Source organism: Mobula hypostoma, chromosome 5 (genome assembly GCF_963921235.1).
Source record: "Mobula hypostoma chromosome 5, sMobHyp1.1, whole genome shotgun sequence".
Classification (NCBI taxonomy): Eukaryota; Metazoa; Chordata; class Chondrichthyes; order Myliobatiformes; family Myliobatidae; genus Mobula; species Mobula hypostoma.
Window position 1 is genome coordinate 124,420,207 of NC_086101.1, and position 25,065 is coordinate 124,445,271.

General features: G+C 41.0%; 1 protein-coding gene across 1 annotated transcript in view; it reads left to right on the forward strand.

The window, feature by feature from the left end:
* The window catches only part of LOC134346985 (ADAMTS-like protein 1), a 546,173-nt gene that overhangs the window by 489,775 nt on the left and 31,333 nt on the right, over positions 1-25,065 (forward strand). Inside the window, exons 24-25 of the mRNA XM_063048923.1 lie at positions 14,523-14,705; positions 15,721-15,855. Coding sequence (XP_062904993.1) covers positions 14,523-14,705; positions 15,721-15,855 — 318 coding nt within the window. The remainder of the gene's footprint in view (positions 1-14,522; positions 14,706-15,720; positions 15,856-25,065) is intronic.

Consider the following 25,065-nt stretch of genomic DNA (forward strand, 5'->3'; position numbering starts at 1 on the left):
CACAGTTAATACATCAGGGGCTCCTAGCAACAAGTCTCAGGGACAGTTTGTTTCATTGTTATAGTCCAGAATAGAAGCAAAAATTGACTCTGCTCCTGTTACTAGCTGGCTGCCAACCGTTTGCTCACACACAAAAAAAAAATGCAGAAGATCAGAAGATCTTTACTTCCACACTGCTTTTCTCCACTATCTATTGTCCTAAACCCTACTCCGATTCCTGCTCCAATATCTTTCCTAGTCCTTATTCCAGTCCTTTTCCCTGTTTCTCCTAGTTTCTTTCCTCATCACACCACATCCTTTGTGTCTGTATCCTCCATTACTGTAATACCATGTGATGAGATTCTCGGCAATTTGGTGGCCTGTTCTGCTGTCTTGTATTAAAGTCACTTAGTCAATGGTAAATTTCATATTTTAAAATCAGAATAAGACCATGACTGGGAGACCAGCATTTATTGCCCATTCCCACTTGTCCAATAGAAGATAGTGATGAACCACCACCTTGTACTGCTTGGATCCGTCTGGTGAGGATACTCCCATGGTACTATAGGAAACATCATTCCAGGATTTCAACCCAGCAACAATGGTAAATTTCCAGTTTGTCACTGTGTGTAATCTGGAAGGGAACCCGTAGGTGATGGTTTGTTCATAGAGGCGGCAGTTATGGAAATGCAGAGCAGTTACCTTTTCACCTTCTGCAGTTACAGACAGACAAGTGGAACTGCATTCAGTAAGGTAAATGGAGAGTGACCTATCACGTTCTTGTAAGTGGTGAGAGAGCTTTGTAGAGTGAGGGGGTGACATGGTCACTGCAGAATACCCCGCCTCTGACCCACTGCTGGAGGAAATATGTTTATTTGCCTGGCTCAGTTGAGTCTCTTGAAACTGTTGGTATACATGGTGGTGGTTGGGGATTCAATCATGGTAGCTCCATTTCATGGAGGAAGTATCACTGCACCCTTTCTAAAGTGACATCAGAACTCGCCACTTGGGAGCCGTTCCTGATCAAATCAGCATGATCATGGATAATGATAGTTGCTTAAACTTAGTTGTTCACTAAAAATACCATTAAATAATGTAGTTCCTAACTCTTATTTATGCTTTGATCTTGAATTCTTTATAAATTGTATTATAATCTAAATGCTTCCTTAGACGGTGTAAATGCAAAGATAAAGTCATTCATTTTTGCCCTTCTCACGGTAGATATCAGGTATTAATATTTCTTGTCTTGTTTGATTTTACTGTAATGATGATTTTTACTGATATTATTTTCAAAGCAAGTTGCTATTCACTGAGTAAAGTCATAGCTTAGATTGTTGCCTAGAGTTCACATTGAAGGAATCTAATTTGTGGTTTGTCTAAGTGAGCCTACGGAACCAAATTCAGATATGCTTGATACTTGTTAGCTCATGGTTCGTATAGGAATTGTGTGGTACATGAGCACACAACTCTGTCCAAATTTGATCTTCTTTGTTCCACCTCTTATCTCTAAAAGCATCTGTTTATCACTTTTAATATTAATATTACACACATATTAATATTATATTATGCAGTCAGTAATCCAGACCCAAGGACGACATTGACCAACAGAGTGACTATCTCACTCCTTAATAGACCCATATGGTGACAACTCTGCCCCTTAACTCAGACACACAGAATGACAGCCACCATCTCTCGACTGAACTCTTTCAAAACTCTATCATGAGGAAATCTGCAGATGCTGGAAATTCAAGCAACACACACAAAATGCTTGTGGAACGCAGCGTCCATAGGAAGAAGCACAGTTGACATTTCGGGCCGAGACTCTTCATCAGGACTAACTGAAAGAAGAGATAGCAAGAGATTTGAAAGTGGGAGGGGAAGGGGGAGATCCGAAATGATAGAAGACAGGAGGAGGTGGGATAGAGCTAAGAGCCGGAAAGTTGATTGGCAAAAGGGATACAAGGCCGGAGAAGGGAGAGGGTCATGGGACGGGAGGCCTAGGGAGAAAGAAAGGGGGAGGGGAGGGCCAGAGGAAGATGGAGAGCAGACAAGGAGTTATTCTGAAAGGGTCAGAGAGAGAAAAAAGAGAGAGAGAGAGAGAAAAAAAAGGGGGAAATAAATAAATAAATAAATAAATAGATAGATAGATAGATAAATAAATAAATGGATAAATAAATAGATAGATAGATAGATAAATAAATAAGGGATGGGGTAAGAATGGGAGGAGGGGCATTAACAGAAGTTAGAGAAGTCAACGTTCATGCCATCAGGTTGGAGGCTACCCAAACAGAATATAGGGTGTTGTTCCTCCAACTTGAGTGTGGCTTCATCTTGACAGTAGAGGAGGCCATGAATAGACATATCAGAATGGGAATGGGACGTGGAATTAAAATGTGTGGCCACTGGGAGATCCTGCTTTCTCGAGACTTCTCTAACTTCCTCTGGCGCTCCCCTCCCCCTTTCTTCCTCCCTAGCCCTCCCGTCCCATGATCCTCTCCCTTCTCCAGCCTTGTATCCCTTTTGCCAATCAACTTTCTGGCTCTTAGCTCTATCCTTCCCCCTCCTGCCTTCTCCTATCTTTTCAGATCTCCACCTACCCCCCCCCCCACTTTCAAATCTCTTACTATCTCTTCTTTCAGTTAGTTTTGACGAAGGGTCTCGGCCCGAAATGTCGACTGTACTTCTTCCTATGGCTGCTGTCTGGCCTGCTGTGTTCCACCAGCATTTTGTGTGTGTTGCTTCAAAACTCTATGATGTGATCATCAAGTCTGTGAGATTTATCAGCTCTCAAACTTACCGATTTCTGTTGTTTGTTGATTATAGCTCTGCTTTTAATACTGCTTTCCCCAGCAAGCTCATCTCCAAATTCCACCAGCTAGGCCTCAGCTCATCACTCTGCAACTGGGTCCTGAATTTCTTGTCAGAGTGTTCACAAGCAGTGAGACTGGGCCCTCACCTGTCCTCCACTACTATCCTGATCACTGGTACACCACAAGGTTGTGTATTGAGTTCCATACTCTATTCCCTCTTCACTTATGACTGTGTAACTGCATTTAACAACAATACCATCAACAAATTCACAGACAACACAACAGTGATCGGGTTGATCTCCAACAGAGACGAATCAGTGTACAGAGTGGAGGTACAGAATTTAGTGAGCTGGTGCTCAGAGAATAACCTGTCTCTTAATACAGCAAAGTCTGAGGAGCTAATTATCAATTTTGGAAAGTCATGGGATGACGAGTACACTCCAATCTACATTAACGGAGACATAGTGGAGAGAGTGTACAGTTTCGGGCTTCTGGAATACATATCTCAGAAGACCTTACATGGTCCATTAACACCACGATAATAGTTAAGAAAGCACAGCAACGCTTGTTTTTCCTCGGGATGTTGAAGAAAACGGGTCTACCTGAACAGATGCTGGTGACCTTTTGCCGCTGCACCATAGAGAGCATCTTAACATACTGCATCTCTGTGGTATCTCAGTTGTACAGCAGCTGATAGGAAGGAACTTCAGCGGGTCGTCTCTAGCGCACAGACGATCATTGGGACACAGCTCCCAGCCCTGGAGAACACTTACAACTCATGCAGCCTAAGGAAAGCTACAGGCATCTGTAAGGACAATACACACCCATGCAGTCATCTGTTTGAGCTTCTTCCATCTGGCAGACGTTATGTGATTTTCTATGCCCACACTTCCAGACTGAAAAATAGCTTTTTCCCCAGAGCTATAATTGCTCTGAACCTATCGATCAAGCATCATCCATAAATTTGTTATATTGCTACTTTTAATACGGTTTAATGGCTGTCATGCATCTGAGTTGCGCTTTTGTACTGCTGGGTATTGCTTGTACTGGCTGGTTACTTGATTTTATTTATTGTTTATTTATTTTATTTGTTGTTTTATAGTGTTGAGTACGAGAGTTGCAAACTCATTTTCGCTGTATTGGTGCATGACAAATTGTACTATGCAATGACAATAAAGATATTTCATTTTTTTCATTTTTCATTTTCATTTTCACAACTATCTTTAACTAATGCTTGTTTTCAGTTCTTCATTCTCTCTAGACCTTTGAATCCCTCATGTATCAGCCAGATTCATTGTTCATTTTCACAACTATCTTTAACTAATGCTTGTTTTCAGTTCTTCATTCTCTCTAGACCTTTGAATCCCTCATGTATCAGCCAGATTCATTGTTCCTTCTTCCATGAAGACTGACACAAAGTAATTGTTTAATTCCTCTTCCTTTTCCTTCTTTCCCTTTTTAAATACTTCGCTTTCTGAAAGGGGCCCTCACATTTACCTTTGCAAGCCATTTCCTCTTTGCGTTCCCATAAAAGCTCTTACAGCCTTTGTCAATGTTTCTTTCCAGTCTATTCTCATATCCTATCATGCCTTTCTTTATGAATTTCTTAGTCCGCCTTTGCTGCTTTCTAAAATGCTTCCGGTTCTCTGGCCCACTGCTATTTCTGGCAACTTGATGACATTTTTCCTTGGACTTAACACTATCTTTAATTTCTTTGGTCAGCCACAGATGTATCACTTTTCCTTTTTATTTCTTTTGCCTTAAAGGAATATATTGTTGTGACTTGGCAATACTTTTTAAATGGGTAAGCATTGCGTGACCACAGTCATATCCGACAATATATTCTTCCGATCAACCACAGCCAACTCTCCTCTCATAGCTTCATAACTTCCTTTGTTTACCGTTAAGTCTCTTGTTTTGTATTGAACTATATCACTGTCACATTATATCATGTCTATCCCAAAGGCTCCTTGATAACGAGTACATCTTGGAATCACAGAGTTATACAGCTTGGAAACAGGCCCCCGGCCCAACCCTGACCAAACCTGCTTCAGGCCAGTCCCACTTGCCTACGACTGGTCCACAACCCTCTAAACTTTTACTGTCTGTGTATCTGTCCAAATGTCTTCTAAATTCTGTAGGAGTATCTGCCTTTACTACTTCCTCTGGCAACTTATTCCATGCACCCACCTCCCTTTTAAACCTTTCCCCTCTCAAAACCTATACCCTCTAGTTTTGGGATTCCCTACTCTGGAAAAAAGAATATGACCGTCCACCCTATCTCTGCCCCTCAAGATTTGGTAACCCTCAGTAAGATCACCTCCCAGTCTCCTTTGCTCCAGGAAAAACAGTCCTTCCTTACAATGCAAGCCCTCCAGTGCTGGCAACATCTTTGTGAACCTTTTCTATACACGCTCTAGCTTAATGACATCCTTGCTATAATATGGTGAACTGAGTTACACACAATGTATCAAGTGCAGTTTCACTAACCCTATGTACATGGTGTCCCAGCTCTTGTACTAAAAGCCTTGACCAATGAACACAAGGATGCCATACCCCTTTCTCACCACCACGTACCCCTTGGATGACTTGAGAGGTCAGAAACTTAGTTAGGAAGCAAAGAAGAAGTATCTGTAAGGTTTCAGCAGCCAAAATCAATCTGGGCTCTTGTAGAATATAAAGATAGCAGGATAGTGCTCGAGCAAGAAATTAAGAAAATCAAAAGGGGATATGCAATGTCCTTGCCGAACAGCATCAAGGAGAATCCCAAGGCATTTTATACATATTGTGAGAAAGTGTATAACCCAGGTGAGGGTAGATCCATTCAGGAATAAAGAAGGGAATTTCTGGTTTGGAGTCATAGTAAGGCGTTAGATAATGTCCCTCATGGAGATGCAGGGTGGATTGTAAATTTGGATTCAGAAGGCAAAGACTAGGATGGAAGACTGTTATTCTGGCTGGAGTTCAGAGACCAGTGATGTCCCACAAGGATCAGTGCTGGGGTCCCTTTATAGAACACAGAACAGTACAGCACAGAAGAGGCTTTTTGGCCCATGATATTGTGCTGATCTTGATGTCAATTTATACTAAATGTCCTCTTCCTGCATATCATCTGTATATTTTCATTTCCTTCATATTCATGCATCTATCTACAAACCTGTTAAACTCCACCAAACTGCTCACTTTCATTGCTACCTCTGGTAACCCATTCCTGACATCTAGCCTTTAAACCTTCCCCCTCTAACTTACAAATTTTTCTTGTTTGTGATGTATATCAATGATTTGGATGAAAATGCAGATGGGTGGATTAGCAAGTTTACAGATGACAACAAGATCGGTGGAGTTGTGGACGGTGAAAAGGAACCATCAGGGAATACAGCAAGATATAATCAGTTACAGATATGGGAAGAGCAGTGGCAGATGAAATTAAGTCCAAACAGAAGTGAGATGTTGTACTGATGATGAGGTGATGTGAGATGATGAGGGTCAAAAGATAAGAGCTAGTATACGGTTATCGGTAGACCCCTTAATAGCATTGAGCTACAGAAGGATCTTAGGATCCAGGTCCATAGTCCACTCACAGTGCCTATGCAATTAGATAAGGTGGTAAAGAAGGTATATGGTGTGCTTGCCTTAATTGGTAGGGGTGTTGAGTATACGAGAGAGGAAGTCATGCTGCATCTATAGAAAACTGAAGTCAAATTGCACCTAGAATGTCACTTGCAGTTCTGGCCACTCCATTGTAGAATGGATCTGAAGACCATCGAGAGGGTGCAGAAGATGCTGCCTGGGTTAGAGGACATGAGCTATAAGGAAAGGAATGACAAACCTGAGCTGTTCTCCCTGGGATGTCCGACGCTAAGAGGAGACCTAGTGGAGATGTTTTTAAATTGTGAGATGCATAAAATGTTCTCCCCAGGATAGGAATGTCAAATACCATAGGAAATACTTATAAATTAGAGAGAGAATGTTTAAAGGTGATGTGAGGGGGAAAGCTTTTACACAGAGACTGGTATGTGACTGGAATGGGTTACCAAGGGTAGTAATGGAAGCAGACATTTTAGTTGAATTTAACAGGTTTGTAGATAGGTACATGAATAGGAATAGCAGGATATAGATGATAGACAGGAAGAGGGCAATTAGTATAAATTGATATCTTGATCAGCACAAAATCATGTTGCCTGATCAGTGCTGTGTACTGTTCGATATTCTATTTAGGGACTATAGTTTTATTTCTCATCAGTGCTTTGTTGCCCTCCTGTGGAATTGTTAAAAAGTCAGAATGTGGAATCAGAACAAACTGAAGTTACAACTTGTTGTCAATTAAATTTGCAATTTAGGTATTCAACCTTTTGAAAGTTCTGTTTTATGAATTCTTTCAGTTATTGATGTTGCAATCTAAGGAAGATGCATTTTTATTGCAAAGTTTTCTTGATAGTACAATGTTCAACATGTGTGCTGGATAGTCTTCTGGTACAGTGGTCTGGTAGCTGAGTGAAAGGACTTGGCAAGGAGTGGTGCTAATGTCAGACTAAGCCTGCACAATAGTATTCCAGTGATTTTGGAAATGCCTTCATGTTGAATGTTATTGTTTTTATACAACCCATGCTATGGAAAAGTTGTCCCTGAAATAAATTTAAAATTTAAGGTAAGAAAAGCCTAGAAGGAAATGTCTCAGAATACATGTGGTAGCAATATAACACAAACATGATTGTCAAAGGTCCTAAATCTTATTTCAATACATTGAGAAACCCAGAGATCACAGAGCGCTCTGGCTCTGTGTGTATTCTACACACCCAGACAAGCACTTACACTGTTACAGTTCTTCAAATCCTTAGTACATAATTTGTGTGTATCCTGCAATTGTTAAAGCCAGTTATCAAGCAGCTTTAGTGATGTGCCTTCAGAGACCAAATAGTCAGAGGTTCCATGTCTATTAAATGCAAATCAAATCAAGCCACATAGGCAACAACAGGGCTTCACTTCCAGATGAACTCAATGCCTTATATGCGCGCTCCGGCCATCAAAACGTGAAGGAACCATCATGAACTCCAAAAGCCTTCGATGATCCTGTGAACACTAGTTGGAGTGTTCACTGAGATCTTTAACCTCTTGCTCTGGCAGTCTGAGGTACCCACCTGTTTCACGTAGGCTTCACTTATTCTGGTCCCTAAGAAGAATCTGGTAACTTTCCTCAATGACTATCATTCAGTGGCACTTACATCCACAGTGATGAAGTGTTTTGAGAGGTTGATGATGGAATGTATTGTGTTGGCGCATGGCCAAGTGGTTAAGGTGTCGGTCTAGTGATCTGAAGGTCACTAGCTCGAGCCTCAGCTGAGGCAGCGTGTTGTGTCCCTGTGCAAGGCACTTAACCACACATTGCTCTGTGATGACACCGGTACCAAGCTGTATCAACCCTAGTGCCCTTCCCTTAGACAACATCTGTGGCGTGGAGAGAGGAGACTTGCAGCATGGGCAACTGCCGGTCTTCCATACAACCTTGCCCAGGCCTGCACCCTGGAAACCTTCCAAGGTGCAAATCCATGGTCTCACGAGACTAACTGATCTATTATTATTATTATGTATCAACTCCTGCCTGAGAAGCCTGCATTAGATCCACTCCAATTTGCCATCTGATATCACATGTCCACAGCAGATGCCATCTCATTGGCTCTTCACTCAACATCTGAACAGCGAAGCTGCATAAGTCAGGATGTTCTTTATTGACTATAAGTTGGCATTCAATACTATAATCCCCTCAAAGCTAATCAATAAGCTTCAAGACCTTGGCATCAATGCCTCCTTGTGCAACTGGATCCTCAATTTTCTCCCTTGCAGTTGCCAGTCAGTTCTGTTTGGCAACAACATCTCCTCCATGATCTCCATCAGCATAGTTGCACCACAGGGCTGTGTGCCTTTGCCCCCTGCTCAACTTGCTTTACACTTATGACTGTGGCTAAGCACGGCTCCAATGCCATTTTCAGGTTTGCTGACGATACCACTTTCATCCGCTGAGTCAGCATATAGGAGGGAGGTTGAAAATCTGGCTGAGTGATGCCGCAACAACAACTTCATATTCAATATCAGCAAGACTAAGGAGCTGATTATTGGTTTCAGCTTGAGGAAATCAGAGATCCATGAGCCAGTCTTCACTGGAGGATCGCAGGTGGAGAGTGTCAGCAACTTTAAACTCCTAGGCGTTATTATTTTGGAGGAGCTGTCCTGGGCCCCGCATATAAGTGCAATTACAAAGAAAGCACCTCTACTTCCTTAGGAGTTCACAAAGATTCAGCACATAACGTTGACAAACTTCTGTAGATGTGTGGTGGAGAGTATTTGCCCAGCTGCATCACAGCCTGGTATGGAAACACCAACAGAAAGTCCGACAAAAGATAGTGGAAATGGCAAAATCCATGATGGATGCAGCCCTCCCAACACTGAGCACATCTACGTGGAGCATTGTTGCAGGAAAGCAGCATCCTTCATCAGGGAACCCCCACCACCCAGGTCATACTCTCTTCTCACTTCTGTCATCAGCAAGGAGGTACAGGAGCCCCAGGATTCACACCACCAGGTTCAGGAGTAGGTATTAACCCTCAACCATAAGGTTCTTGCACCACTGGGGATAACTTCACCTTAACTCCACTTGTCCAATCATTGGAATGTTCCCATAAACTCTGGACTCACTTTCAAGGACTCTTCATCTCACGTTCTCAATATTTATTGCTTATTTGTTTATTATTATTCTTTCTCTTTTTTTTGTATTTGCAGTTTGCATTCTGATTGAACATCCAAGCTGGTGTGGTCTTTCATTGATTCTATTACGAATGTGTTGAGTATGCCCCCAAGAAATTTAACCTCAGGATAATATATGGTGACATATATGTACTTTGATAATAAATTTACTTCGAAGTCAGCTGTATTCCTTGCTGCAGGTTTCCAAGGACTGCAGGTTTACGTAAATCCAGAGCCCATGGTGATATTGTAATATAAGCAGATCAGTTGCGTAACTCTTTACTGATAATACATAGCACTGTGGGGATGTTCATGAATAAATTGAGATCTGCAAGTTGTCTAAAATCAAATTTGCACATGTGTGTATATCTTACCTTTGACAGGTTTCCATTTTTAGCAAAAATGTAGTAAAAAAGACATTTAATTATTATGATACAGAAAGAGGCTGTTCAGCCAATCAGATCCATGCTAGCTCTTAATTACGAATTTCATAAGTCCCATTTCGCAGCAACCATGCAACTTACTGACTCTGTCATGCACCCATCAATTTGTTTTGATTCTTTTGCTACTTAACCACACCAGACATCAATGAATTTACATGCACACCTTAGTAGAGTAGCAGAAAGGAGGATAAGACCCAGGTTCATGGAGTTAGGAGATGGTATCACTAAATGGTCCTGGGTATGACTGTAAACTGCAACGGGTAATGAGGTTCTGATTGGGGACTTTCAGAGCTTTGGGGAAAGTGGAGTTACCCCTTAGTCATTCATTGCTCCCAAAGCCGCTCTGACCCGGAACGGTAGCACCTGCAAGGGTTCCTGCTCAGGATACGAGCGAAGGCCAACGGCAGATCCAGCAGGTTCAGTAACTGAACTTAGAACGGAGAAGGTAGATGAGCTTGGACCTCAAATGTCAATGGCTATAGTACAGGCAGATGAACATTTGGGAAGAGAAATGGCGATTTCTTTAGTTCGCCCAATGGTAGGTAATAGCAAACCACTGTTGTTAGATACTAGGTTTCCTAGAATCTATTTGCTAAGAAAACCATGGTCAAACTCACAAAATGTATCACACAACAACAGCGTCAAGAGGATCTTCAAGACAATTCTGAAGATGCTTCGCTCAGTAGGGTTGATTCTGGTCAGCAGGGGATCCCCAACTGTCATCAAGCTACTGCTCATAGAATTCAAGTAACACAAAAGAAAATTATTGCCACTTGGAATGTAAGAACCCTATATCAAGCAGGAAGATTGGACAATGTGATAAATGAAATGGAAAGACTGAAGATTAACATCATGGGAATTAGCGAAGTTCATTGGATAGGTGTTGGGACATGTCAGAATAGAAATAAAACACTAATTTATTCTTGTGGAACATCCCATACTAATGGAGTAGGAAGTCTTATGGATGAAAACATGGCAAAAAGTGTTTTAGGACATTGGGAAATATCAGAAAGAGTGCTCCTTGTTAGATTCAGAGGACAACCATTTGGTTTAGCAATTATACAGGTATATGCACCAACAACAGATGGAACAAATGAGGATATAAATAAATTCTATGAAGAGCTTGAACAAGCAAAGAATGGATGCAAATCTCAAGATATTGTTATTGTCATGGGAGATCCAAATGCTAAAGTAGTTCAAGGTGCTGATGGAAATACCATAGGAAAATTTGAATTAGGGGAAAGAAATGAAAGAGGTGAGAAATGGGTAGAAGGGTGCAAGATGAATAATCAGGTCATTATGAATACCTGCTTTAAAAACCATCCAAGACGCTTGTGGACCTGGAAAAGTCCAGGTGATAACACTAGAAATCAAATTGACTTTATTAATATAAACCAAAGATTTAGAAACTCAATGACTCAATGCAAAACATATCCAGGTGCAGACTGTAATAATGACCATAACCCAGTAGTATGTCATGAAAAAGTAAAACTTAAAAAACTAAAGAAGCAAAAACCTGAACAATCCCTTGACTACTTGCAATTAATTAAAAAAGAAAACTTAAGACAAAAATTTACAATTGAAGTAAGGAATAGATTTCAAAGTCTAGAAATATAATCGGTTGAAGATGATAGCAATCATGTAGAAATGAAATTTAACTCTCGAAAGGATGCCTTGGTAGAATCAGCAAAGTCAGTGATTTCTAAAAAAGAAAAAAGCACAGAGAATAAATGGATGACAGATGAACTCAAAAATCTAATGGAAGAAAGCAAATCCTATAGAGTATAAGTCCTCAGATAAAAAGTTAAAAGCTTATGTCAAAAAGCCAAAGAAGAATGGTTAAACCAGGAATGTGAACAAATAGAAAGAGTCCCTATGACTGATCCAAAAAGGTTACATCAACAAATCAAGAATATCACTGGTAAAAAGCTCCTCTATTCTTCAGGTGGATGTTTGAAAGCAAAGGACGGTACCATTATCATGGAAAAAGATGAGATTATGAACAGATGGACTGAGTATATTCAGGAATTGTTTGAAGACAATCGAGGCGCAAAACCAGAAATTAAGAAACACATTGAAGGTCCAAGTATTTTAAAATCTAAAGTTTGTAATGCAATAAATAAGATGAAGAAAGAGAAGGCAGCAGGTCCTGATGAATTAGTAATAAAACAAATTATCACCCTTGAAGATTATGGAATTGAAATACTTACTGATTTAATCAATGACATTTATGGGACCGGAATAATACCAGAAGAGATGAAAAAATCAGCATTTATCACTCTTCCAAAGAAACCTGGAGCAATAAAATGTGAATTACATAGGACCATAAGTTTAATGAGTCATATCACCAAGATACCTCTAAGAATTTTGATGATAAGAGCTAAAAGTAAGATACAAGTTGAAATAGGTAAAGAACAATGTGGTTTTGTGAAAGGCAAAGGTACAAGAAACGCAATGTTGATGTTAAGAGTACTATCAGAAAGAGCTATTCAAGTGCAAAAAGATTTGTTTGTTTATTTTATCGACTACACAAAAGAATTTGATAAAGTGAAGCACAATAAGTTATTTGAAATATTACATAAAACTCTAGATCTAGATTCGAAAGACCTCCGCCTAATCAGAAATCTGTACTGGGAACGAACTGCCACTGTAAGAATAGATGGAGAAGTGAGTAAGTTTACAAATATCAAGAGAAACACTAGACAAGGGTGTGTTTTTTCCCCTGATTTATTTAATGTGTACAGTGAAACAATATTACAAAAAATAAGAGACATCTTGGGATTCAAAGTTGGTGGTGAAAAACATTGGTAAGATAGATATGCAGATGACACTGCGTTAATTGCAAATACAGAAGAAGACCTACAAAACTTAATTGATATAGTTGTTGAAGAAAGTGCAAAAATGGGTCTACCTATCAATTGCAAAGAGACAGAATGTATGGTGATATCCAAAAAGAAGGAGAATCCTATCTGCAGGCTGAGAATAAACGGGGAAGACATAAAACAAGTACAGAACTTTTGCTACTTAGGAAGCTGGGTGACATCAGACGGCAGGTGCGACATGGACATCAGAAGAAGAATAGGGATGGCAAAAGACACCTTTACAAGAATGAAGAGTATGCTGACCAGTACTAAACTAGGCATGACAACCTGCCTCAGAGTACTGAAATGTTACGTTTATCCAGTTATGTTACATGGCTCAGAATGTTGGACAATATCTAGTAACATAAGGAAACGATTTGAAGCAGCAGAGATGTGGTTTTTGAGGAGGATGTAAAGAATATCATGGATGAAACGAATATCTAATGAGGATGTCATAAACAGAGCAAACACAAAAAGAGAAATAATGTATGAGATCATGAAAAGGCAACGTAACTTCATTGGACATGTGATTAGGAAAGAGGAGTTAGAATGCACAGTAATTATGGGAAAGATTAAAGAGAAGAAAGCAAGAGGAAGATAAAGACAAGTGATGATGGAGATAGCAGCTAGAGAACTGGAAATGAATATGAAAGAATTGATCCACTTAACCCGAAACAGGAGTGTGTGGGCCATGGCAGTCAAAGCTCAAACTGGGCACGGCACCTGATGATGATGATGATCACTAATTGCCATACAGCTACACCACAGTAGTAGTATGATCAGTCATATTGAGTATGAGGTTCTCTGAAGGGTTTGTCTATTGATTGTGTCCTCCGGTGGCTGTACGGGCTGATCCAGGATCCACATATTCTGGTGCAGTGTTGGTACAAGTAAGTGGTGACTGTGATTAGTAGTTTGGCCTTTTGGTTGTTTCGTCTCTCCTTTTGCAGCTACTGCTTGTTCTCTGTGGCACAGCAGAGATCAGTCTCCTGTAGCACCGCTCGCTCTTGAACAGATGTCCTCCAGGTGTATCTGGGTATCTATTGAGTGCAAAGTCTTCTCAGTTTTTAGATGTAATGTTGAATTTCTTTGGGCTGATTTTGAAGCAGTGCCTTTGCCCACCAGGAACAGGAGCAGGACAACTGCACAGCACGGGCAGGAAGAGTCTGCACACCACACCATCAAGCTGCATCCTCCTCTTCTAATCGTTAACCTCATTTCTGTTTTCCCACTTGGTTCCCATAACACTGATCCTTCTGTAGTCCAAACGTCTGTCAGTTTCCATCTATCAATGGCTCCACCTCAGCTACTCTGTGGCATGGAGTATTACAAGCTGCCCTTTGTGAGAATAAATTCTACCTCATCTCTGTTTTAAATGGGAAATGTCTTATTCTGGAACGCAGACCCCTCTTCCAGATGGTGGAACAGCAGAAACATCCTCATAGAATCTACCCTGGCAAGGCCCCTCAGATTTTTAGTTAGCTGAGTAAATAATTACAAACCATTTAAAATCCTCTTTTCCAAATAATCCACTTTCACAAGAAGAAATACAAAACCTATAAATCTGAAGGATGAACTGACTTAATTTCCTTCCTATATATTTTGTAATGCATGGCATATGCAGACTTTAAATTTAACCTTCATAAAAGTTAAAAAGATGTAATATTTTTGCTGAATGATGATGATTGCAGGTTTTCCCAAACCCTCTGTCACCTGGACAAAGGAACTAGTGCCTCTTGGTGCAAATGTTCAGCTTCTCCCGGATGGATCTCTCTCAATAATCAAAGCCAGTCCAGCCAACCAGGGGTTATATTCCTGTGAGGCGCTGAATGTGCAAGGCCAGGCAACAGCAGCAAGCAATCTGATATTACATGGTAAGTGTTGTGCCTTATTTACAACACAAACATCTAGTTTATCACAAAAATCTAAGAGTCTTCTAATGCCTGGGATCATTACTGCTATTGGGCAGTGATGACACTTCCATAGATTTTTTCCATGATTTCTCCTTGCTTCAAAGTCATACTTCACACTTACCTCATACATATTGCTTATGTTATTCATTTCATTTCAGCCCATAATTCTTTCCCTCCATATGTGCTCGTTAGAGCTTTATCACAAATTTTACTTTTATTCCAGCTTCAGACTTCCTGCCTTCCCTGCTGCCCTATCCCATCCTTATACACATCCCTGAGTCAGCCGGCCTTGTTCCAGCAAGCTGTCACTCCCAACCACCCTCCCCCCCCCCACCAATCCTGTCTATATACAGTGGCAACTGGCCCTTCTCCCCAATAAGTCCACATCAACCATCAACCACCCATTTTACATTCTCCCCACATTCTTATCAACTCTCCCCCCCCCCCCAATTCTGCCACCGACCTACACAATAGGGGCCAGTTAGCCTACCAACTGCACATCTTTGGGATGTTTGAAGAAACCAGAGGATCCAGAGAAAGCTCACTTAGTCACAGGGAAAACGTCCAAACCATACAGACAGCACCAGAAATATGGGTTGAACCAGGTGACTGGTGCTGGGAGGCAGCAGTTCTGTTGGCTGTGCCATTGTGCTGGCACTGAATGCTTTCTGTGTCTGTCACCTGCACTGCACATGCTCACTATCCATCTGTGATGGTGTAGCCAATGCTACCTTGTCTGCTGTCAGTCTCACCCCCCCAAAATCTGTCCCTCTCTTCTTGGCATTCATCTCTCTCTGCCTGACATCTGTCTCCCTCTGCCCAATATCTGTCCATTCAGACTCCTGTGCTCTCCTGGCAGCCCTTGCAAAGGGGATGTCATGATAAAAAGTGTCTCAAGTGGTAACACATTTTTAAATATCCCGTGATCAATCCTCCTTCATTAAACAATTTCTGTTCAACATTCACTCTGTTACAGAGCCCCCAAGAGCCTTTCCAGAGTTTAAAGACTTGATGCTGAAGTTAGGACTAACAGGCTATGAATTTCATGCTGTTCTTGCATCTAGTCCTGGGAGCAAAGAGTTTCTGAGTGCCGGAAACAACGTTCTGATTGGTAAGTAACAAAAGAGGAAGTTAGAAAAACAGAATTTCGAGATGTTCCAATGTCTTGGAAATACGACCTTTGCATTAGTACTGTGATTAAGATGCATATGTCTCAATGTGATATTATGTAAGAGGGGATAGCAGGATGACACGCACAGAAGCAGGACATTTGACACATTGCATCCGCATCAATTGTTTGAAAGAGTTTTTCAATGAATTCCATTTCCTCAGCCAGATTTACTTTAATGTGAAGGAGGGACGTTGTTTGGGAAAGAAGCGCTCAAATATTGCTCGAGGATCATTATTCCATACAAGGGTTAAAAAACCTCTATCCTAGGCCAGTTCTTCCACTCTGCTCCCCACTTTGTCTGATTCACCCCACTAGTCTGCTGTTGGACTTGGATCCATGTAACTGAAGAAATGTTACCAACTGTTGGATTAATGGAGACGTCTCTTTTCAGGAAGCACTAACTTAAATAATGAAGAGTGTAAACCTGATCAAAGCAGATGCATGATCTCAGAAGGGTTGACTGCTATCAATCTTGCAAGCAGAGCTGACTAGACTGCTGGGGAAGGTACAGCAGGATCTGAACCAACTGGGAATGTGTGCTAGGGAATGAGAGACAAAATTTAATTTGAACAGTCTTCAAGTGAGACATATTAGGAAGTGAAACTAGGGCAGGACATATGCAGTGAGTGACAGCACCCTAGAACAGAGGCACCCTGAGGTATAAGTACATAGTTCTGTGAAAATGGGAACACAGGTAGATAGGGTGGTGAGGACAATATGTTTGCCTTTACCTGCTGAAATGTTGAGTATAAAAGTTAGCACATCATATTGCAGTTATAGAAACATTAGTTAGCCTACATTTGGAGTATTGAGTGAGGTTGCAGGCACCACTATAGGAATGATATGATTAAGCTCAGAAGGGTACAGGAAAGATTCACAAGGGTATTGCCTGGATTTAGAGGGCTTTAGGTTATCAGGAGACCTCAGATTGGCTCGGTCTGTTTTTCCCTGGAGCAAAAAAAGGCCAAGAAGTAACACGATAGAGATATATAAAATTATGAGAGGCATAGATAAGGGAGATGGCTAATGTCTGTTTCCTACAGTAGGGAGATCTAAAACCAGAGAGTACAAATTTAAGTAGAGGGAGGAGCTTTAAAGAGGTGTTGAAGAGTAAATTTTTCACACAGACTAGTTGGTATCTGGAATGAGCTTCCAGAAAAAGTGATGGAGGCAGGAAAAAGAAAGGAATATTTCAGAGATGTATCGACATGTGCTTGAATGGGCAGGACACAGAGGAATATCGAATTAATGTAAGCAAGTGTAAATAAGCATGAAGGTTGGCATTGATGCACTCCTGTGTCTGTGCTGTACAGTTCTGAGTCTATAAGTGATTCATTCACTAAAAAACTATCAGGCATTCTTTATAAGGTCATTTCCCTTCAGGATCTCGTATTGTTCCTCCTAGGCAGCCTTGGGCCTTTGACATGTCAGTTAATCAAGCCATTCCTTTCCCCACACACTTGTGTCCTCTCATCCAATGATATACAGGTTGGGATATCCAGGATCTCCCACAAACTGACAACTACTTCACTTTTCTTCATTTTCAATGTCCGGGTGCTGTGGCAGGTTAGCATTTAGTGCCCATCTGTAAGCACCCTTGAGAAGTGGTTCTTCTGGTGAAGGGCTTTTGGAGAGGAAGTTCTGAGATTTAGATCCAGTAATGACGAAGGACCAGTAAGGTAATTTACATGTAAGGATGATATGTGACGAGAAGGGGAACCTGGCCTGCTGTTAATGGTCTTCTCATGCACCTGCTGGAGGGTTTGAGAGATACCATTGGAGTAGCCTGAATGGGTGACTGCAGTGTATTTTGTATGAACTGTAAGCTACTGTAATGGTGAGAAGCACACTATTTAGCTACAAAAAGTTTTTATTTATCTCCATGGACGAATCGTGCTTAATGTTGGCAAAGTGTTGCTCTAAATCTGAATTTAAACAAGTTCAAGGTAAATCTTTGCCTCTTGGTGACATTTGGCAACAATAGATCTGGAAATGAGTGCAAGGTTGATCAAAGTGATTGTTTTTTTTAGCGGTGTCTGTCATTTCCTGGTTCAAGCTCTACTCTTGCTAGCTTTTGCTGTGCTGGAAATGTTTGTGGTCCTGGTCTGTGGAGCAAACAGCCAGATGAGATCAAAATTGATGTAAATTGTCTTATTGACATGCAATTTCAGTGTCAATGGGTTTCAGAGCTCATGTGTGATTGCTAGAATCTTGAACTTACTGGTGCGCTCCATCAACTGGGTAACACAGCTGGGGTTGATAGGGATTCCCCTATGGTGGAACAGGAGCTTGCAGAGGGACCCCAGAACTTACAGCAGGTCATCTTACCACAGTCAGAACTGGTAAACCATTGAGAGGGGGGGCTGCATGGAAAAAACATTTTTTTTCATTTTAATGTGAATTTTAATCAGTTTTCATTATTTACTGTATGTATCTAAGCGTTTTTGGTGATTTATATTGAAAAATGATTTAAATTTTTTTAATTACTTTGAACGATTTTTATGTATTTCTGCCACATTGTGAGAATATGACAGCTTTGACGAGGATGATTAGGATGGCAGACGCACACCCTCATTAATGGTGCCCCAGAGCTTCCATTCCAGCACAATCAGCTTTCTGCTTCCAAGGGGGAAAGGTTTAGTGAAGAGCCCATCATCAAAAAAGACAGGCCTAATATTTCCCAGTCAGCACCTTCCAGCTGGCCTATGATCTGATCTGTACAAAATAAATTAGAACAGGCAAAACAGTCTGTCACAGACTCTCATATTCACACACATCTATTCACTTGACTCACCCACACTGGCTCAAAGATAGACTCACATAGAGACTCACACACTCACGCACATGTTCACATATGGCCTCTCACTCATTAATTCAATCACTCACACACACGTTCACAAATATGCACACATATGCACACATATGCACAAACCATACTCACATGTCAGACAGTTTTGACTTGAAAGGTCATCTGTCCATACCCCTGCATAAATGCTGTCTGACCTGCTGAAATCCTCCAGGGCTTTGTGTGGCACCCATACACACAGTCTCACACTCCATTTTCACACACGTAGACACACAAACCATGTACACACACTTTCTCACTCACCTACACACACGAACATTCATTCGATTTCACTCTCTCGCATGTACCTGCGCATACCTTCACTGACTTGCCCAATCACACATAGGCGTGCTCACATTGACTTGTTTAATCACACCTTCACAGTTTCACATTCATGGCCACATACATTTGTACTTGAGGCACAGTCACAAACACAGATGCACACATGCAGACACCCACACACTCACTTGCATCAATGCACACATGTATGTTACCTCCATTCCCTCCAACACCAGCCACCCAGCCTGGTTGCAGGACTCACTGCTTGCTGCCCTGCTGACATGTGGTATGCTGTCCTTCTGTCCTTTGCATATTGTCAGGCTCACGGGAGCAGAATGGAGGTCCCTGCTCTCAGGCTGCATATTCCAGCCCACACGTGTTATCTGTAGAGGCAGTCTCATTTCCAGAGCTGGGGGATATCTCCAATGCTATGGATAAAGAAGGATCTGACCGAATGCCAGATGGATACAATCCATTCCAAACCCAGAGATTCTGAATAGAAAAACAACACATCTGAAGAAAAACAGTTGAGAGGACAAGCCTGGTGGATGTCTCCTTTCAGTGATCGCTAAAGGACAAAGTTTATTACTCAATGAACTAAATTCTGTAGTTTTTGAGCAGTTTATGCGTGACACTTATGTGAGAACCCTGACATCAGTTAGGACAAGTGAAGGGAAAACTGTTACAGGGAGAGAATCATCCTTTGTTAATGAGAAGCAACAAGCAAAGATCCCCCATCAACCTGCCTGCTTCTGCTGAAAAAACTCTCTAACAACAGAATTTGCGGTAAGAACTTGCTTCCCATATCTCAGGAGCTACCTCTCAGTGAAGATAGACATTGATGAGGAAATTTGCCTCCACATTATAGCATCAGTGCAGCCTTTGGTCAGTAGAAGAAACTCTATTTGAAGTTCAAGATGACAGACCTGGCACAAACTCATGGTCTAATGGGCAACAGTGGCCCCAATTGTTTAAAACTGGTTACAACCAGTCTGCTCCAATGGGCAGGCCAATTTGCTCTCATGCCAAACATCATGCTCTTTCACAGATATTCTATTCTGAGCTTTGTCGTGAGAATGATTACCAGACAGAGAGAAGAAAGGATTCAAGCACAAGATTAAAGTTTCCTTGAAAAAAAATGCAACATTTTTTCAAGCCTCCTTGATAAAAATGCATTGACTTTTCAAATTCATTGGCCAATGAACACTCAAAGTGGAGAAGAAACATGCCAATAACTTGGATGATGGAATAGAAGTCTTTCTTGCAGAGTTTGCTGACGATATGGAGATAGGTGGAGGGGCATGTACTTTTGAGGAAGTAGAGAGGCTACGAAGGGCTTAGACAGATTTGGAGAGTGGGCAAAGAAATGGTGAGGGAATACAGTGTCAGGAACTGTCATACACTTTGGTAGAAGAAATAAAAGGGTAGACTGTTTTCTAAATGGAGAGATAATTCAAAAATCCGAGGTGCAAGGGAACTTGGGAGTCCATGTACAGGGTCCCCTAAAGGTTGATTTTCAGGTTAAATCTGTGGTGAAGAAGACAACTACAATGTTAGTATTCATTTCAAGAGGAGTAAAATATAAAAACAAGGATGCTATGTTGAGACTTCATAAAGCACTGGTGAGGCCTCACTTGGAGTATTGTGAGCAGTTTTGGGCTCCTTATCTGAGAAAGGATGTGCTGACACTGGAGAGGGTTCAAAAGGGGTTCACAAAAATGATTCCCAGATTGAACAGCTTGTTGTATAAAGAGCGCTTGATGGCTCTGGCCTGGATTCACTAGAATTCAAAAGAATGAGGGGTGAACTAATTGAAACCTATTGAATGGTAAAAGGCCTTGATAGAGTGGATGTGGAGAAGATATTTCCTATGGGTGGTGGAGTCTAGGACCAGAGGACACAGCCTCAGAATAGAGGGGTGTCCTTTTAAAATGGAGAAAAGGAGAAATTTCTTTTTTTTTAATTTTTTATTTTTATTTAGATAAGGAATTCACAAGTATCATGAACTTTTTCACATGTATAACCTTTTCCCTTTTTTTATATATGTATAAAACTATAATTTTTTATACATTCCTAAGTACACATTAAGATGATGTAAAAAGAAATTAGACACTTAAATAGATAATTATGTGCAGTTGAAATTCTTATCTATTAGGCGAAGTAATGATATTAGTTGTTAAGAAAAATAGTAATAATAGTGGATTAATAATAATTTCCATATATCTCTTCTGGACCATTTCTTTCTGGTCCAAAATGTTGTATGTAAGCCTATGTAACAACCATTGTAGGTGTTTATACCCTAACTTGTTCATGTTTGCTCCTACCCCAAAACATAATTATCCACTCTCTATGTACTTATTTACTTAATTTTATCATTTTTTATCCCTTTCCCAAATGTTTTCCTTTACTTATGTCAATTCTCTATTTTCCAAAAAAAAACCAAAAACAGTAAACATTTAGACCAAGGGTGCTTACGTTAGCAATATTACTGTGTTGATGAGAAGAGCAGTATAAATCATTAGGAGAGTCATCTAAAGTCTGCTCGGTTTGGGGTTATATATTCAATCCATTTATTCCAAATTTGATTAAATTTTTCTTTTTGAATTCTCAGGGAGTAAGTCATCTTTTCCATTTTAAATATTTCCAAGATAATTTCGTGCCAATCTTCTAATGTAGGTGGTATTGGATTTAGCCATTTTCTAGTGATTGATTTCTTACTTGCTGTTAAAAGGGCCTGCAGCAACTTTATATCTTTCTTCTGTTCAAGAAACAATACATGCCCCAAATACAGCGTCTCAAAGTTCAGAGGTATCTGGGTCTTAAGTACCTTAACTAATGTTCTATGAATACCTTTCCAATATAAACTTAATTTAGGGCAATGAAAAGGAGAAATTTCTTTAGCCAGAGAATGGTGAATCTGTGGAATTCTTTGCCACGGATAGCTGTGGATGACAAATCTTTATGTGTATTTAAGGCAGTGGTTGACAGATTTTTGATTAGTCGGGGCATGAAGGGATATGGAGGGAGAAGGCAGGAGATTGGGGCTGAGAGGAAAATTGGATCAGCCATAATGAAATGGTGGAGCACACTCAATGAGCCAAATGGCCCAATTCTGCTCCTATAGCTGATGGTCTTATCCAGGGTGGCATTGAGGACTTCAAGGTCATGCATTAAGAGCACACAAAAGTGCAGTGTAAATGGAGGGAGAAGTGCATCACGGCATCATCTGCCTACCCACGTACCCAGTCAGATAATCCCTGTTCCGTCTGTCGAAGAATCTGCTGTTCCCATTGTGACTCAGCTCCCACTAAACTGAAGTGGTAGCAGGTCATCCTCAATCCAAGAAGAAGGTGAAAGCTGGTGTGCCAGTGTTAAGGGTTTTACACCATAGCCTGCAAATCTCTACTTTGCTACGTCTGGTATCCATATGTCTAATGTTGCTAAATATTGGCAGAGTTTTGTCTGGCCATGTTAGTAGGCAAAATATGACAACTGCAAATTGATCACCAACATTTCAGATGTAAATAGTTATAGTTGAGTGATATTCAACAGCAGAACAGTTTAATTTTAAGGTTTCAATTACAATGTAGTATTTATTGAAAGGAAATTGAATTCAAATGTATCTCAGAAGCAGATTCAGGACTACAGTCACAGGCAACCATTTGGACCACAGCCCAAGAACAGTTTCATGCTTCCCTTATCTGCTGAGTGTATTCACTTTGACCTCGCTCTCTAAGTGGGTTCAATCCCTTCGAGGTTTCATTGTCCTCTCACTGTCTGTGTGGTTTCATCCACTCCTCTTTCTTTGGGTCATTTCACCCTCTGCTTGAACCCTGGATGTTTTTATTCTGTCTCATTCCTTAAGTGGCTTTATCCCTCCCATTCTTTGAGTGCTTTCATTCTCCCATAACTCCCTGCATTGTTTCAATCACCCCTCATCTGTTGAATGTATTCATTCTCAGCTCACCCATCCTGATTTCACTGTCCACTCCCAGTGATAACATCAAGTACCTACCTCAGTCCCACCTCTTGTCCTTAATTACAAAGATCTGATGAGTTATGATGAGGTTGTATAAGGCATTGGTGAGGCCGAATCTGGAGTATTGTGTTCAGTTTTGGTCACCAAATTACAGGAAGGATATAAATAAGGTTGAAAGAGTGCAGAGAAGGTTTACAAGAATGTTGCCAGGACTTGAGAAACTCAGTTACAGAGAAAGGTTGAATAGGTTAGGACTTTATTCCCTGGAGCGTAGAAGATGAGGGGAGATTTGATAGAGGTATATAAAATTATGATGGGTATAGATAGAGTGAATGCAAACAGGCCTTTTCCACTGAGGCAAGGGGAGAAAAAAACCAGAGGACATGGTTTAAGGGTGAGGGGGGAGAAGTTTAAAGGGAACATTAGTGGAGGCTTCTTCACACAGAGAGTGGTGGGAGTATGGAATGAGCTGCCAGACGAGATGGTAAATGCGGGTTCTTTTTTAACATTTAAAAATAAATTGGACAGATACATGGATGGGAGGTGTATGGAGGGATGTGGTCCGTGTGCAGGTCAGTGGGACTAGGCAGAAAATGGTTCGGCACAGCCAAGAAGGGCCAAAAGGCCTGTTTCTGTGCTGTAGTTTCTATAGTTTCTATGGTTTCTATCTGTTCATTTTCTCTAAAATGTTGTCCTTTTGACTCACTATCCATATACCCAGCTACATTCCCGTAGATTGAGTCTTGTATTGCTCCTTCTCCGGTAGCACTACCAATGTACTGTACTGTCTCAAAAAAAAATTCCAGAAGACCCTTTAATAATTTCCATTCTCTCTAATCCTTTCACACTGATTCCAGTCATTGCAGTATCAAATTATTTTTATACCCCTGATATTTTACCCTCCTATCTGCTTCTATGAATGTCTGAAGGCCAATTGTACCCCCAGCAAATAGACTGCTTCCTTTTCGTTTCAAAGCTTCACCCATCTGGAACTCATTCAATGAGCCTTGTAGAGTATCTATAGTGCATCTCTGTGTGTCCATCCTGTCTTGCCCTGTAAGAATTCTGTTTGCTTCATTTAGATTGCCTCTCAAGAGAATGTGTCATTGTCTTGCTATCCTCTGTTTGAAGGTCAAATCTGTTGTCCCAAGAATCAATTCTGATTAATTTTCTTTGCAAACCCTCTATCACTAGTATATTGTTTTTGAGTTAAGGAGACCAATCTTCATATGGTATTCCAGCTGTGACCTCACCTTAGTCTTCACTTTGACCAGCAGCCAATCAGGACAATGGAAGTATTGAGAGGAAGGGACTTCAATCAGGTCCACTGTCGGAGTACTAAAGGTAGCAGCGGGTTGCTACAGTGAAAAAGAGCTTTGACCAGCGACAAATCGGCATCTGGGATTGATTAGCAAGAGCAAATTAAAGGAAGGCAGGGACAAATGCAGCAGCCACCATCTGAGTGGACAGTCAGAGTGGTGATCTTGAGGCTTTAGCTCTTTGAGGCTTCAGCGAAGAGAAGCTTCAGTCACAGAAAGCAAAGGCAAGAAAGGCTCAAGGTTAAGTTTTTTTTCCCTTTCCCTTCTTTATATCTGCTCAGTTAGGACAGTAGAGCTGCCAGGCAGGATAGCTGAATGCTCCCCTTGTGGGATGTGGGAAGGCAGGGCAACCTTCAGAGTCCCTCACGACTACAACTGTGAGAAGTGTATCCAGCTGCAGCTTCTAACAATCTGTCTTAAGGAGTTGGAGCTGGAACTAGATGAATTCCAGATCATTTGGAAGGCTGAGAAGCTGATGGATAGGACGTGCTGAGACTTCCTTTATAAAGCGCTGGTGAGGCCTCACTTGGAGATGTGCAAAAAACTGCAGACGGTTCAAAGAAGATTCACGAAAATTATTCCAGGATTGAATGGCTTGTCATATGAAGAGCATTTAATGGCTCTGGGCCTGAATTCACTAGAATTCAGAAGAATGAGGGTGACTTCATTGAAGCCTATCAAATGGTGAAAGGCCTTGATAGAGTGGATGTGTAGAAGATGTTTCCTGT